Below are 16006 nucleotides of genomic sequence, written 5' to 3' on the forward strand. Positions count from 1 at the left end.
TCAAGGATACTATTCTGGGAACTATTTGTCGCATGCAACCCTATGTTTGATGACTACTTCCATTCTTGCAAGGACAATAAATACATGTATCCTGATATTGAAGATCAAGCCGGTGACGAGTGATATTTGTTCTAACAATAACCAAGTAGTAAAGTAACACACCTAACTCACATGAAGTTGGACTAACTTGCATGTTAAAAAATGACGGTAAATGTGTTTAAAGGTGACAAGTTGTTGCTCCAGGCACTACCTTGAGTGTGTTATGTTCCAGAGCAGCCATCTCATCGTCCCGTCTGTCTTTTTTTCTCTGCTCAGTCCCTTGGTATTCCTCAGAGAGGCTAATGTCCATTGGGGCTGCTTGTGTACAGTACAAGTGTTTGTTTTGTTGTTGTGTGGTGACTCTGATTCACTACGTTTCCCTTCTCTCTTCATTACTTATGCAACAGACCATATTACTCCCAGCAGGAGGCCTCTCACACAGAGAGGAATACAAGTGAGGGAAAAACAAGAGAAGTGAGAAAAGACACATGGAGAATGATGTTGAGTGGAAATACGTATATAAATATGTTTTGGAGGCAGAACTTATTCAAAGATGATATAAAAACTCACTGGTTGAATTAAACCTTATAACTTGAACTAAAATACCACAATTGAGATCAACAGGTTGGCTTTCCAGAAATGTTGTTTGGTCTTATCAAAATATTTTCTCGGCTTAGTGTTGATCTCTCTTTATTAAAGGGCACACAGGTATTGTAGGGCGTTGTAAGCAATAGTTGATATGTGGTGGAGTTGATTAATCAATTGATTTACCGATCATATATTTGAAAAGTAAACCTATTCACTTATTGAGTAAAACACAACATACCTGTCACTACCAATCAATGGCAGTGGCAGCCATTTGCCCTTATGTGGCAGAAACAAGCCGAGAACAAAACACTGACTTATTATCAACTTTTTAATTGCTTGCTAGCTAACTTTCGTCAGGTATAGTGAAACATAAGCTTTCACTAGGATTTATTTTTCTGGCATTTTACACTGATTCATTAATCTTTGGTTTTACACTTACTCCTAAAAGGAGAACTCTGTGTCTCTTTAACAGCTAAATGCCCCACTACATGTATGCTTACCAGCTAGTCGGTAGCTTTGTTAAAACTGAGATATTGATAAGAGTATTCAGGAGATGTGATTAAAATGTATTATACTGCATATCATTTGATAACAGATAGTCCCACGGAGTCTTTAGTAATAAGACAATTATTTAGTGATAAAGTTAAACTACTGTAAGAGAAAGATAAAGGCTAAAGATCAGAGGCATGAATAGAAGACTAAATAGAAAATAGAAAGGAAGTATCGGGAGACTGCAACAAAATGAAGAGGAATTACTGCATAGGGGTCTTTCCATGTTTTATTTTTCTTAATCGTTCTGTAAGTCTGTCTTTTTTCCTCTAACCTGCTTCTTGGTATTAAGATTCTTCTAACTGCTCGGCTGAAACGTTCATACTAGCCATCAATTACCTTCTCTGTTCTCTCCTCTGTTGATATCTAATTCTGCATTAGTGTATCTTGTCTACCCTCTTTTATTTGGGACTTCATTTAAATATGAATATTTTACTGTGTAATTATATCACACTGCAAATATGTTGTGTTTGTTTGAGTCTGTGTCAGACTTGGACGCTTCTTGCACGTCGCCGCCTGTCATAATATGCTCGCTGGCTTCTAATTTCTCTCATTCTAATTCAGTCCTTGTCCATCTGTCTCTCTGTTTTGTTTGTCTCTATTACTCTTCTTCTTCTCTCTCATTATTCATCTTCATCTCCATACTCACTCGGCTTTACCTCATTCCCTTATGCTCCTCTCCGCTCTCCATCGCTCATTTTCTCTATAAGCTTGCGTAAGATCCTAGACAGCAGAGATAAAGCATGCTACTCTCCCTCATTATCAACCATCCGTCCACTACCTGGCTATTATTACTGCCAGAGCACAAAGACATAGGGAGAGTGTGCGTATCACTTTATCGTGCCCATCACTCCATTTCTCTGACATCTCTAAGCTTGGATACTCCTCCTGTAGTTGTAGTAAAGGCAGCACGAAGCACATCAGAATGTTAATTGTGTAAACAGAACATACGAAGGGACCTATAACTTGTCTTGACTGATGGGGCCATATGGTGCTTGTCAAAACTTTAGGATGTTTTGTCATATCTTGTTATGTTCTGACATGAAATCACATTACAAGACAAGCCGTTTTGTGACACAGTATGACACATCTTCTCTTGTTTTGTCATGGCATGGCACAGAACATATTATAATAACCTGACATTTCTTGGCGTGACATGGCATGATTTAGATTGTAAATGTGACTGGAAGGCTTGAGCTTTTGCTGGAATCTGCTCTTTCACAAAACCATAATTAATGCTAGAATAAATCTAGGCTAAAATTGCAGTAATTAACTCCCAAGCTAACAAAGCCATGTTTTTTTCCAAAGACCCTGCTTTTGCTGCTGATTTAGCAGTCACTGTATGTAAGAGCTTTATGGTTCTAATTTTTGGAGGATGACCTTAAAAACAGGATTGCAGGCAAGAGAAACTAAAATAACTTGTCTTTGCAGAGTAATTTGGCTCGGCCTTTGGGACACTATGACATCAGGGACAAGCTTGTATGTGAACTATTGCTCCTTCAGTTTGAAAGAACCACCTCCCTGTGGAGGTTTCCTGAGAGGGGACACAATGGCAAACCCACAGCAAACTCCACAGACTACATATTCCATCTGACCTTGGAAGGCTTCAGATTCCCACATGGGGGATTGATGGAGTACTTTTGGACTTCTGGCTCACTCTACTGACACCGTATTCTGACCATACATGTGGCCAGAAATGGATCAATGGTTGTCAGCTGTAAGAACATGCAGTGCAGTGCCTTTTATTTCCCTAGAATGCATGTTAGGGAGGCTTTAAAAACCTTAACGCTTTGTTAGAGCAATATTTAGACACTTAATGGAATCAATACAAGTTGTAATGTGCAGCTTGGTGTCCCAACAGGATTCTCTCACATCTTTTTTTTTCCCACTATGGAGATGTTGGCTCCAAGAATCAATTCGCACTTATAGTCATTATACTGTCATCTCTTCAAACCATTGGACCTTCTCACTTCATACTGTGAAATGTTATTCATCGGGTGTTAGTTGTGACATACACATCAAGCAATTTAGAATGATTTATGCCATGTAAACTTTTATTTAATATCAAATTATAATTTTTGTCAATGTTAAATGAAAACTTGTAGAGCATAGTGTGTTTTTTGTGAATGACTTACTGGTTTGGACTGGATTTCTTTGGCATAGAGGGGTTCAAGGAACTCAGAGGCCCCCTCCACTTTCAGGCCCTTCTCTGTTATTCTTAGTTTGCCCATGCCGTCCTGTAAAAAGAAAGACAGTGACAGTTAGTTCATATTCTATTCTTGTGCTTTTAGAGTACACATCAACAGGTTGTGAATCTCACACATATCCATTTCTATATCCAACCGTATTTCGCTAAATACAATCACTGATGTGACAGTTTGTGACATCTGTCTGACGTCAAAGGGAGATAACAAAGGTTGAAGTTAAGTAGAGCTTTAATTATGTTTGATCTATTTCTGCTTCCGTTATCAAAATCAACAATGAGTCAAATGCAGTGCTTGTTCGCAAGCCAAGACTCTTCACAGTTTTCTCTTCATGTATTTCCTGCCAATATGGTGCGGAGCCATCAACAGGAATCACTGGCTGATAGCACACATCTATGTGGTAAAATTGGTGTGCAGGGAAAAATGAAACCTAATATCACACACGCCTGATGTTGTGATTAAAGATGTTATTTTTGTTGCACACTCGCAGATTACCAGGTACACACTCTGCACAGTGTACACAGACGAAACCAGTCTCATTAAACCGTCTCCCTAGTTGATCAGCTGCACAAATCTCTTTAATCTTTTTTAATGCAGAGTTAGTGGTTGATACTTGACTGAAGCATTAGTATTACAAACTGATCCATTGGCAAACATGGCACATCGCATAGAGTCCAGGCTCCTGCTATTTTTCATTATCAAGTACAAGAGACAATGCTACTGACAAGTCACTGTATTTTGTATTAATGACAACTGAAGTCTCAGAAGAAGCATATCCTCCTAATTATATGAGCAACATTCAGAGGAGGATTAAGTGAATTTGGTGTACTTTAGTATCCAAAATGTTACGGTTATTTGTGTCAAAAAATGAATAGCAATAATGCATAGTTTAACTGGGTTTTAACTGAAGAGATGTTGCTTATAGATCTAAAAGGATGTCATGTGTACATAATCTTTCAATGTGCAAAGTGTCATATCATCCAATTAAAAGGAAATGTATTCACCTGAGGGACATACATTTCCTCTTTTGGAACCCTTATGGTAAAAACTACGTATACTTCAATAAGAATTTTGAGAATAATCATAATAGCATGTTTCAATGTAAAGGTAACACTTACACTATATTTTGTTCTTGTTTGTGTATTTCAGACAGGCACCCAAAGGGACACATTTTGTTTCTTTCTCTGGTTGATAAGCTCAATAACACAGCAAAACAACAAATACTTAGGTATCCTGTATTAAGTAAATTAAGTGAAATATTTTATGGTGGCAGCAGGAATATCATTTGATAGAACTGTGTCAATAAATACATGTTGATGTAGCTCAGAGGGTACACAAGACTGTATGAAAGTAGCCAACCAGTATGCTTCCATTTACCACAAAGACTGCTGTCAAGCCATTAAAATCTACTAAAGCTGAGTTGTTGTTTTATTTTACATATTGCCATTTTCTCCCAAAATGTAAAAGTAATTAAAAGACAAAGAGGAAATGCAGGAGCTTGCAAGTGAGTCAAATGTATTGCAGCAGTGTTGCAGATGCTCATGTTGTCTAAGTCTATACACTATAACAGCCACATACCAAAGGATATTAACCAGCAATGATTAGAGGAGATTGGCTCAGTCTGTTTTCATTCAAAAAAGACTAGCAAGGCTTAGCCTACCCTTCACTTTCCATCCAGTCTTTATATATATATATATATATTAGGGCTGTCAGTCGATTAAAATATTTAATCGCGATTAATCGCATGATTGTCCATAGTTAATCGCGATTAATCGCACATTTTTTATCTGTTCTAAATGTACCTTAGAGGAATATTTTTCAAGTTTTTAATACTCTTATCAACATATGAGTGGACAAATATGCTTTATGCAAATGTTTATTATCATTTGAACAATGACAAATATTCTCATGAATATTAAACACAACAACCTGGAACCTCTCTCATTCAATAATACAATACATATGGTGTGTGTGTGTGTGTGTGTGTGTGTGTGTGTGTGTGTGTGTGTGTGTGTGTGTGTGTGCGCGCGCGCGCGCGCGCGTGTGTGTGTGTGTGTGTGTGTGTGTGTGTGTGTGTGTGTGTGTGTGTGTGTGTGTGTGTGTGTGTGTGTGTGTGTGTGTGTGTGTTGGAGCTATGTGCAACTCAAGGCATATGCTCGAACGGGAGCTTTCTGGACGCTGCAATCATGTTGCGCGCACTATCCGTGCTGAGTGTGCTGACTTTTCGTACAATGTCCCACTATCTGGCTTCCTGCATAAAGTCAAGTGCTCGGGAAATGTCGCTCCTCTGTTTTCATTTAAACAGCTCCTTATATCCGTTAGCGCAGCTAGCTAGCACCAGATGCTAACAACAACAATACACGTAAGGTCTCTCTCTCGCTCGCTCGGGCAACACATACACACACCCTCCCGGTCCTCCCAATAGGCAGTCGGTGCCTGCCGGTGAGCGTGGAAGTGTGGTCTGCTGCAAGCGGGCAGCAGGAGCGGGGCTGTCAGCATCAGTTTACAAGTAGATGGTATTTTAAACTCGATGCTCTCTGAAACTACGGGGCGGCCGAGGAAAAAAAATACACATGCGTTAATCGCGTTAAAATAATTAGTGGCGTTCATTTTTTTTTTGTGTTAGCGCGTTATTAACGCGTTAACTTGACAGCCCTAATATATATATATATTAATTAAATGAAATCACCCGCAGGATCATTTCAAAGATAAGAGACGTCGGTGTGATATAAGAGTAAGACAGAGAGACAAAAAAGCTATCCATGTGATCTTCTCCTGCAAAGACTTTTTTTGTTTTCCCGCCGTCTTTTGATACCAAGGTTCTGATGAGCAAATTGGGATCAAGACCCCTTGAAATCCCAAAGTAACTGAGGACTGTTTTCAAGCCTCCTTCATGTAATCCTTCCCCCCACTGAGTAAAACATATTACAATTCTGGCACTGTTGTGGCGACGGAGGGGGAGAGTCCCGGACGTGTTTGGATTGTAAATTATCCCCACGTGGAAATCAGCAGGCCTGTGAGAGAAGGCAGGCCGATCTTTTCTAAACCCAATTTCCTGCAATTTGATGACAAAAGCAGTTTATTTTTCCTACTTGGAGGTTCTCAAAAGAATCCTCTCATTTGCATACACCTTTTTTCTCAGTGGAGTTTTTGTCCATCTGTCCTTTTACTGAAACATACTCATCGAGACTTTCTTTGACCAGTTTAGTATCTTCAATGGTGGTATGACCATAAAGAGAGAGATACATACAATATACTTGTTGTCCCTGCAATATTAAAAACTGATCAAGGAGCAAAAGAGCAAGTAATACAGTATGTCCACATTTTGTTGAAATCACTTGTATTTATCCTTGTATTTATCTATTTCCATTTTATGTGTGTGTCCAAATTATTTCTTATTATATTCTGGCAGTTTCTGCCCTATAGTGTCCTCCACAAATCCTTGATGGACTAAAACTATAGGTTACTTACGTAACCCCAGTTCTCAGAGTAACATGAAGTGAGATGTCTCACTATGGATGCGCCTCATCGCGGAGCAAACAGAAGCATCAATCTCATTACGCCAATCCTGATTGGCTGGTGATCTTGACGTCAACGTCAGGGGAAATCACCCCCTATAAGTAGCCTGCGCCACGACGCATGCGTCATTCAAAATAAGCACCTCTTCTCGCTTCACCATAGCAAGGAGGCCGTCTGGTGAGACATCTCACTTCATGTTACTCTGAGGACTGGGGTTACGTAAGTAACCTATAGTTCTCATTCATAACACTCCGTTCGATGTCTCACTATGGGATATTGTAGCTCCCGTATTGCCAGACAAGCTTATCTCGAAGATCACCGATCAACCAGAATTTAACAGGTGGAGTCCCGACTCAACAAGGTGCCCAGCACTGCTCGGGCCACGCTTGGAGCGGAGACGTCTAGCCTGTAAAAGCGGACAAAAGTGAGCGGCGAAGACCAGCTTGCCGCTGCACAGATGTCTTGGATGGAAACACCCTTGAACAAAGCCCAGGATGTAGCCAGGCCCCGAGTCGAGTGAGCCCGCAGACCCGAAGGTGCTTGCAGATTCTGACTTGTGTAGGCCAAAGCAATCGCCTCCACGATCCAGTGGGAGAGCCGTTGCTTAGTAACAGGCTTTCCCTTGTGAGGTTTAGCCCAGGACACGAAGAGTTGGTCATTAAGACGAAGCTCCTTTGATCTGTCCATATATGTGTGTAAAGCCCGGACTGGACACAACAGATCCTGCTGCTGCTCCCCGGAGGAAACCAGCGGCGGAGGAAATGCCTCAATGTCAATCGGGGTACACGAACCAACCACCCTTGGTGTAAAGGCAGGGTTGGGTTTCAACAACACTCTCGTTTGCCCTGGGGCGAACTGAGTGCATGAGGGATGTACAGACAGTGCATGGATATCGCTGACCCGCTTGGCGGATGCCAGGGCCAGTAACAGCACTGTCTTGAGTGACAGATGTTTCATGTCAGCTCCTTCCAGGGGTTCAAATGGGGTCATCTTGAGCCCATTTAAAACCACTGCCAGGTCCCATAAGGGCACCAGTGACCTGGAGACAGGGAGGAGCCTGCGAGCTCCCTTCATAAAACGGCAAACCAAAGGATGTTGGCTAGCCGTCTTACCCTCAAAGCCCACATGGCATGCAGCAATAGCAGCCAGGTACACCTTGATCGTGGAGAAAGCTCTGTGTTTTTCGATCAAGTCCTGTAGAAATGATAAAATCACCCCGACAGGACATTGAAAAGAGATGTGTCCTTCTTGAAGGCACCACTCCTCAAACACCCTCCACTTACAGTCGTAAAGAGACCTGGTGGAGGAAGCTCTCGCACTCTGAATAGTGTTTATCACCTTCTGAGGGAGTCCCACTGTATTCAGATTGTACCACTCACGGGTCAGGCCCATAGTGCCCCACGCTCTGGGCGTGGGTAAAGGATCGCCCCCCCCGCCTGAGACAATCTGTCCCTGCGTGGTGGGGGCTGCCATGGCTGCCCGCACAACAGCTGATATATCTCCGCCAGCCCGGCAATGGGTGTGTTGCTAGCTTGAGAATCAAAACCTTACCTTAATTCCAGAGGAAGAACGGCGAGGTTGATTATAATACTAACTGGTGTGTTAGTACTATACTCTTCTGCGAGGCAGAATAGGGTAGCTGGCTAACGCCCGTCGACCGAAATTAGCTTTTGGTTCAGTCTGTGGACTGTTAAGCTAGCCCGGCTACTGTAGAGATGTGCTCTGAAGCGAGAAGAGGTGTTTGAATGACGCATGCGTCGTGGCGCAGGCTACTTATAGGGGGTGATTTCCCCTGACGTTGACGTCAAGATCACCAGCCAATCAGGATTGGCGTAATGAGATTGATGCTTCTGTTTGCTCCGCGATGAGGCGCATCCATAGTGAGACATGGAACGGAGTGTTATGAATGAGAACTGGTATATACTGAATCAACAAGACGATTCATAGTGTTCGACATCTTATTTTGAATGAGTCAGCACCAGGGAGTGAAGCAGATTGTTTTCCACCATCCAGACGCCTTATCAAGTATGTACTCATTACACAGATATTTACTTAATGTAACAATACTACAGTGTAAAAACAGTTACAAGTAAAAGTCCCATTCTAAATTGTAACTTTACTTAAGTAAAAGTAAAACAGTATTGGTAACAAAATGTACTTTATACCAAAAATACAATTATGCATTATGCAGAATGGTCCATTTAAGCACAAACCATTTTTTTAGCATTTTATAAAAAGATATTGATGAATATATGTGTTCATCACCTTCATTTTGGACTTGGTAAAAGTAGGGTTTGTTTTAATTACTTTATATACTACCGTGGCATGTAGCCTACCCTATAACATATGTATTTTCTGATATATATTTTGTATTAATAATCAAATTCTGCAAATCAACAAGTAATTCAATCTGTGTAAAAAGTACAACATTTGCCAACAATATGTAGTGGACTAAAAGTTTAGAGTAATGTGAACATACTCAAGTAAAGTACAATCCCTCAATTGTGTACTGAGAGAATGTACTTAGTTACATTCCACCATTGCTTTCATGATCCGAAAGTTAAAACAAATCCAGCAGAGGGTCGAAGAGAATGCAAGCGGACTATTCATTTTGTTTAACTTATTCCAGCGGCATACGATCAAATCATGAACTTCATCCCGCTGAAAAAACTGCAATTAAAACGGTCTCAGAACGTCTCACACAGCTACACTATTTGCAGTTTATTTTGCTAGTCAGAATTCTTTCTTTTTATTCTCCGCAGTGAGCATTGCGCTGCAGCCAGCACAGCGAGACGAGCAGTCATGAATAATTCAGGAGCGCTCTTACCAGGACGGAGGCCTGTGAACACTGAGGTGTGCCTCCTTACCTCTCCTCCTCTCCTCTCCACTCCACTCCTTCACCCGCTGCCTTTCAACTCATTGTAATCCTCGCCCTTGTTCGGTGCCCTTGCTGATCAATCTGTTTGTCAGTTTTAGAGTCCTCTTGTCCTATCTCTTTCTGTCTTCTCTCATATTTCTCCTCCTTCAATTTCTTCTCCTACATCTTTTTAACTTTCTCTTGTCACTTGTTTTGCTTTCGATCTCTCTCTTCACCTCCATCTTTTCTTCAAAACTTTTATTTCTGTCTCTTCTGTTTGGCTGCAAATGTATTCAAATGCAAAAATTCAAAACAACATGATGTGAGAATAAAATGACATATACGAGATAAGGTCATAATTCAGATAGCAGTCATCGTGATGACAACAATACTAATAATACTACAATAAAGTTACTCAGACAATGAGACAAATAAAGATTGCATATTTATTTCCACCAGTGGCAGCGTTCACTGCTGACCTTTAGTTGTCGACATCTATTGGCGCAATCTTCATTTCATTTGGCACAAACTGTATTTATGGCCCTTAGAGGACAATTCCTAAATATTTTATTGACATCCTGACCTTTCTATTCCAACCACAACCACCACATTATCTTCATTCCCCAAACCAGTATACACTAAATGTTACGAATGGGTGAAGCAGGTAGGACTCAAATGCAGAATAACGAAAAGCGAGCTTTATTAAATAATAAAGCTGTCGCAAAAACAAGGCAGAATCCAAAATATCCAATAAAGCTGCACAAGGAACACAGACCGTGAAATAACATGGAGGGGAAACAATGAACCGACATGGAACACAGGGGAAGACTAGACTAAATACACAGAAGGGTAATCACAGAACAAGACACAGCTGGGCAGGGGAGGAGAAACACAAGGACAACAGGTGAACACAATCGGGTAATCAGGGAGGGAAACAGACATAAAGCAGACAGGCAGGAAACGGGGGTGAACACTTTACACAATAAAACCCAAGGACAAGAAAAACACCAACACAGACAAAACTACAAACGTAACAAAACATGAGAATCGTGACACTAATATACTTTGGATATTCTACAATTGCAGTAGATACATTATCTTTCCAGTTTTAAAAGCACCATTGACTTCAGAACAGTTTCTTTATCATTAGATTCATGTTTTAGCAGCACGATAACAATCTCTTACGGCAAAATATTTCACAAGACTAGAGACCTACTTTTTACTTCTACCTGCAGGATTTAGTGAGCACTTTAATGCTCTTTAACCTTTTCTGTACCACCACCACTCCCAAGACAAAATGATAACCTTGCACATGACACACTCATTAGGTACAGCTAAATCGAATGCAGACTAATGCAACAGTCTTGTAATAAATCCTATGTTTTATGTATACTTCGAAGGAGGTGGTGCGGTTGAACTGCATTGAATTATAGAGGTGAATGCTTTGCTTTAAGAAAGGTGCACTCAATAAACCGGCAACAGTTATAAGAATGTTATAATTTAATGCACCCATCTAAAAATGTACAATTTCATGCTCCAAAGGTGTGTCATCCATCCGTCCATCCATCTGTCCATCCATCTGTCCATCCATCCATCCATCCACCCAACTACTTTTGTTGTCTATATTTTTATTGTTTTCCATCGGATGGATAGATGGATGGTCCGGCGGACTGATCGACGGACCAACAGACCGACCTACCAACAAACCAATTACATTTGTTGTGTAAATATACATTATTTTAATTGTATTGAATTGCAGCAAACATACAATCTTTGACTATTTTTTTAAATTAAAGCTATGTACTTAACCTTTTCAGTCATCCTGTAATAGTGTTTTCATCACCTAAGCCACTTTAATGCAAGTTATATTTGTGGGGGAAACATCTGAAGCAATTGGAGTCAGGACTCAGAGAGACACGAGGAGAGCTGGAGCTTTGATGGCAAACACTGATGGTTTATTTGGAGCTTCGGCCGGAGATTCACAAGACATGTCACGGGCCACGAGTTGACCACACGGCTGAGATGCCACAATCAATTATGAAGAACGCTACCCCAGACCCATGTATTTAGCTAGTTCTGAGAGAATAATCAACATTGTGCATAACAAGATAGAATCATACCACCTCTATCAGCTGACGCCAAGAGGCAGGAACAGGGAGACAAAACACAGAGAGCACAGCAGCCAAGGTTGCAGGTGCCTGTGCACAGTCAGGACAGTATAAACTGGGGGCGCAACAGTGGTAATTAAAGTTTCAAAGTCTCAAAATGCTACAACTACTGTCACAAACTGGATGAATGTGAAGTATTTTGTTAAAGGAGGATGAAAGCGTAAATTAAGGAGCACTATTGGATAGGGGTGTAACGGTATCCGTATTCGCCCCGTACCGTCACGGTTCGGACGTCACGGTTCGGCACATGCAGTCACACGGCGAATACGCCTTTTTTTTTACGAGTGGGAAAAAAGTCTGTCATTCAGGGCAGTATCCACTACACTATATATAATCCAGGGGGCGGTATTGCGCCTAAAAGCTGTTTGCCAGCCGCCCTTAAACAACAAATGAAGAACAAGAAGAAACAACAACAAAACGAACTAAATACAAGAAGAAGAAAAGTTAGTATGGCGATTTCAGATAACACACAGGAGCTCTCCCACCTGCTTCTTTTAAATCAGCTGTGTGGGAACATTTCGGGTTCCCTGTGGACTACAATAACGATGAAGTGTGCGAGTGGTGGATCGGAAGAGGACGGTGTGTCGGCGTTGTTCTACAGCGGTGCGGTATGCTAATGGTAACACACGCCAAACATGCTAAATCATATCAGAACGCAAAACCAAAATAAATAACGGAAGCTTTTGGCATATGTTTTTCAACGACTTTGCGCTCTGGAAACACTTTCTTATTATTTATTATGTAATATTTTCAAGACATTCTTTTTAGTTTTACAGCTTGATGAAACCTTTTAGTTTGACATCAGCCATTATAGATACTATGGCCATCTGAGTGTGTGGTGCTGTTTGTGGTTTGTTTTTAACTGATTAATACAGTTCATTATTCAAGATGTCAGAGTTCCTTATTTTGAAACTGAAACTTGCACTACTGTTCAAAAATAAATAACAACAAACCTGGAATTACGCATTTGGGATTTGTTTTGCTTTTTCTTGTTGTACCGAACCGTACCGAACCGTGACCCCCAAACCGAGGTACGAACCGAACCGTGACTTCTGTGAACCGTTACATCCCTACTATTGGAGTGACTTTGATGGTTATTGGACTCAGGATTAATTCATTTGGATTCCCGTTGTATGAAGAAATTAAAGGACGGCGCAAGTGGAAACAATTCATAAAGGGATTAAACTGTTTAAAACACGCTCAAAGTAAGCCGGATTTTGCCGATGTGTTTATGTGGATTCAAAAGTCGTAAATAATCTACAAAATGGAGGAGACCAATCTGATCGGAGCAACTGTGACAAATAATCCAACTGAAACCGGCATGGACAATGACTATGTTTTAAAAATGCGCTTATCCAGACAAGCCTGGTTTGGACACTTTACGGGCGGAAGAAACATTTCTATTAAAGAAAGAATTATACATTTCTGTCTTTGTATGCCTATAATAGCTACTAACTTGAATTTGTATTCAAATGAATTAATCAATTATTTTTTATATTTTATTGTAATGTAGAGACAAGGCTTTTAGTGACAATCATGTATTGCGTTACAATAATATGTAAAAAAAAAAAAAAAATCTAAATATGATATTTGGCCTCAAATCATCTGAGGCCTGGCGCCCCCCCTGCGATCTTTGGCGCCCCCCAGGTTGGGAACCACTGCTCTACTGCACCAGACAATATTTCTTTTTTAATGTTGAAGTTAAATGCATCAATCTGGTGCACTTTGAGCACAAAATGAATTTATGGATACAGCTCTCAACACTCATATGAAAGGGAGCTGTATGCTTTTCAATAATCCAAACATCTTTAGAATATGATCACAACCAATAACAAATCATTCAATCTTGTTTATTCTTATCTTATTACATCACATGTCACTTGTTAGACGCTTTTATCCAAAGCGACTTACATACTCAATACTGTGGGCAGTCCCCACAGGAGCAATTTGGGGTGAAGTGTCTCAGGGACACAACGACATGCTGACTGCAGTGGGGTTTGAACCTGTGACCCCCTCTTATGTTACCTAGTTAGCATTCTTTTTTTATTTATGCATAGTTTACTAATCACTCCCCATTTAAACCGTTTTTTTTTTTTGTACTGTTCTATAGTACACATTGGAGAGATTCCTTACTTTATTTTTACAACTAGGTTATATAAATAGATAAAGGCGTGCTCTCTCTCTCTCTCTCTCTCTCTCTCTCTCTCTCTCTCTCTCTCTCTCTCTCTAAAAAATAAATAATAATAATCTCCCGTTCATTGCGACCCACCTATCACATCTCTGCGCCCCACTGCCCCACACTTTGAGAAACACTGCTATAAAGGGTTAGCAAGGCCTTACTCTAAGGATCTGTTTCTTCCTTTGCCTGCCTGAAGTTGTGAGCGATTTGGACATAATTCATTGCACAACTCCCCACCCTACCCATTTTCCCCCCCCACCTAAATCCCTTTCTTCCTCTCTCATCCTCTCGCTCTCTCGCTCTCTCTCTTTCCAGCATTTTCTGCAACAAGGACTCAATTGATCTACACTCAACCCAGCACTGCCTCTTCTGTCACCACTTCTGTTAGTGTTATAGCTATTGACAATTTATTGTGTTTCTGTGTGTACTTGGGCTTCTTTTTGAAAGTGTGTTTCTTAGACTCATTGTGTATGAAGTCTGTGCGTGTGTGTGTTTTACTAGATATGTGCGTGTGGCTAGCTGCTCTATTTACCTGGCTGTTTGTCTCTGTGTGAGTGCAGGAGAGAACGTCTGTCTTGTAAATAACACTTGTGCCTTCAGTTCCCTCTGTTATTTTCAAGATTTATTTGGCTCAGCTGTGTGTGCTACAGCAGAGACAGAGGGGGGTCGACAGTGACTGTGAGGAGGGCGTAGAGAAGTCAGTGATGAGCAAGGCCAAATAAAAGGACTGAATGTGTCTTTGAATCGCTCTGTTATGTCCTCTATCTGTATCCGTCTGTGTCTTTATCTATACTGTCTCTCTCTGAATGTTGTCTTCCTCCATCTCCAGTTAACATTACCAGAGAGCTGGGAGTCAATAATCTAGAGCCCTCGGTCTATTATCGAGCGTCGGCATCGATATGCATCAAGCGACCACCCAAAGCTAAAGCAAATATAGAGGTCTTGAAGCTTTGGGGAATATATCACAAGGAGTCTGACTTTATTTTTACAGCATAACTTAAGTTAAGTTCTGCATTTTGAATCTCCTAGTACACATTATTCTAGGATCAAGTGTTATGTGTTGGCTCAATAAACAGCAAGAAGATGAAAAGCAACATAAACTTCAAAATGTGACCAACATATATTATCTGTTGCCAAAGACTTCTTCACCTGTTAAGTTGGGTAGATTTTTCTTTCTTTTAAAACTCCTGTTTTGATACACATCCCTTATACCTTGTTGGGGGTTCTTATATTAAGGGTACCATCACATGTGTACATAAGAAGTATTGTTTTTTAAATCAAAATCTGAATATGAAGGAGCCTTAAGCCAACCAAACGGTGCATTTAAGGTTACCAAACAACAGTTTACCAACAAACTGACCATTGTTCAATGATTTTAACATGTGATTGGCTTAAACAATGTTAGCATTGGGTATTTAACATATTCCTGGTATTTGCACAATCATGCACTGGTTTCAACCTCCTCATTCAACAAACTAAATCTAACAAAACCAATGCTATATTCACATAAAACTAATTGACTGACCCACGATTATTATAGGACCACAAAGGCTGTAAAGTCTTTGTGGTGACACTGGTCACATCAAATTGAGGATAATTCAGGCATTTTAATTTACTCCTTTTCAATGAGTATTTTAATTGTATCTTAAAAATGGAAAAAAAGAGGAAAAAAAGCTTTCATGAATTTGATCACGGTTGTACCTTCATGGCAGAGAGTCAGATACCATGAAAGCCTTACAATAGGAACATAGAAATTGTAAATAATGTAGCATTGCAGATTACCAGATTTACATTACAGCCTGTGTAAATCCTCCCCTCCAGGCAGCTTCAACACTTCCCTTCTGGCACATGTCAGCAAATAATGATGAGGGGCTCAGAGGTAGAACGGAGCTGTGTGTTTGCC

The 16006-nt window shown here is 40.5% G+C and overlaps 1 protein-coding gene across 2 annotated transcripts in view; it reads right to left on the reverse strand.

Annotated features, from left to right (window-relative positions):
• The window catches only part of sgcd (sarcoglycan, delta (dystrophin-associated glycoprotein)), a 189209-nt gene that overhangs the window by 69681 nt on the left and 103522 nt on the right, over window positions 1-16006 (reverse strand). For both annotated transcript variants that reach the window (XM_071205552.1, XM_034098756.2), the window contains exon 3: window positions 3312-3413. In XM_071205552.1, coding sequence (XP_071061653.1) covers window positions 3312-3413 — 102 coding nt within the window. The remainder of the gene's footprint in view (window positions 1-3311; window positions 3414-16006) is intronic.

This window comes from Pseudochaenichthys georgianus, chromosome 14 (genome assembly GCF_902827115.2).
Source record: "Pseudochaenichthys georgianus chromosome 14, fPseGeo1.2, whole genome shotgun sequence".
Classification (NCBI taxonomy): Eukaryota; Metazoa; Chordata; class Actinopteri; order Perciformes; family Channichthyidae; genus Pseudochaenichthys; species Pseudochaenichthys georgianus.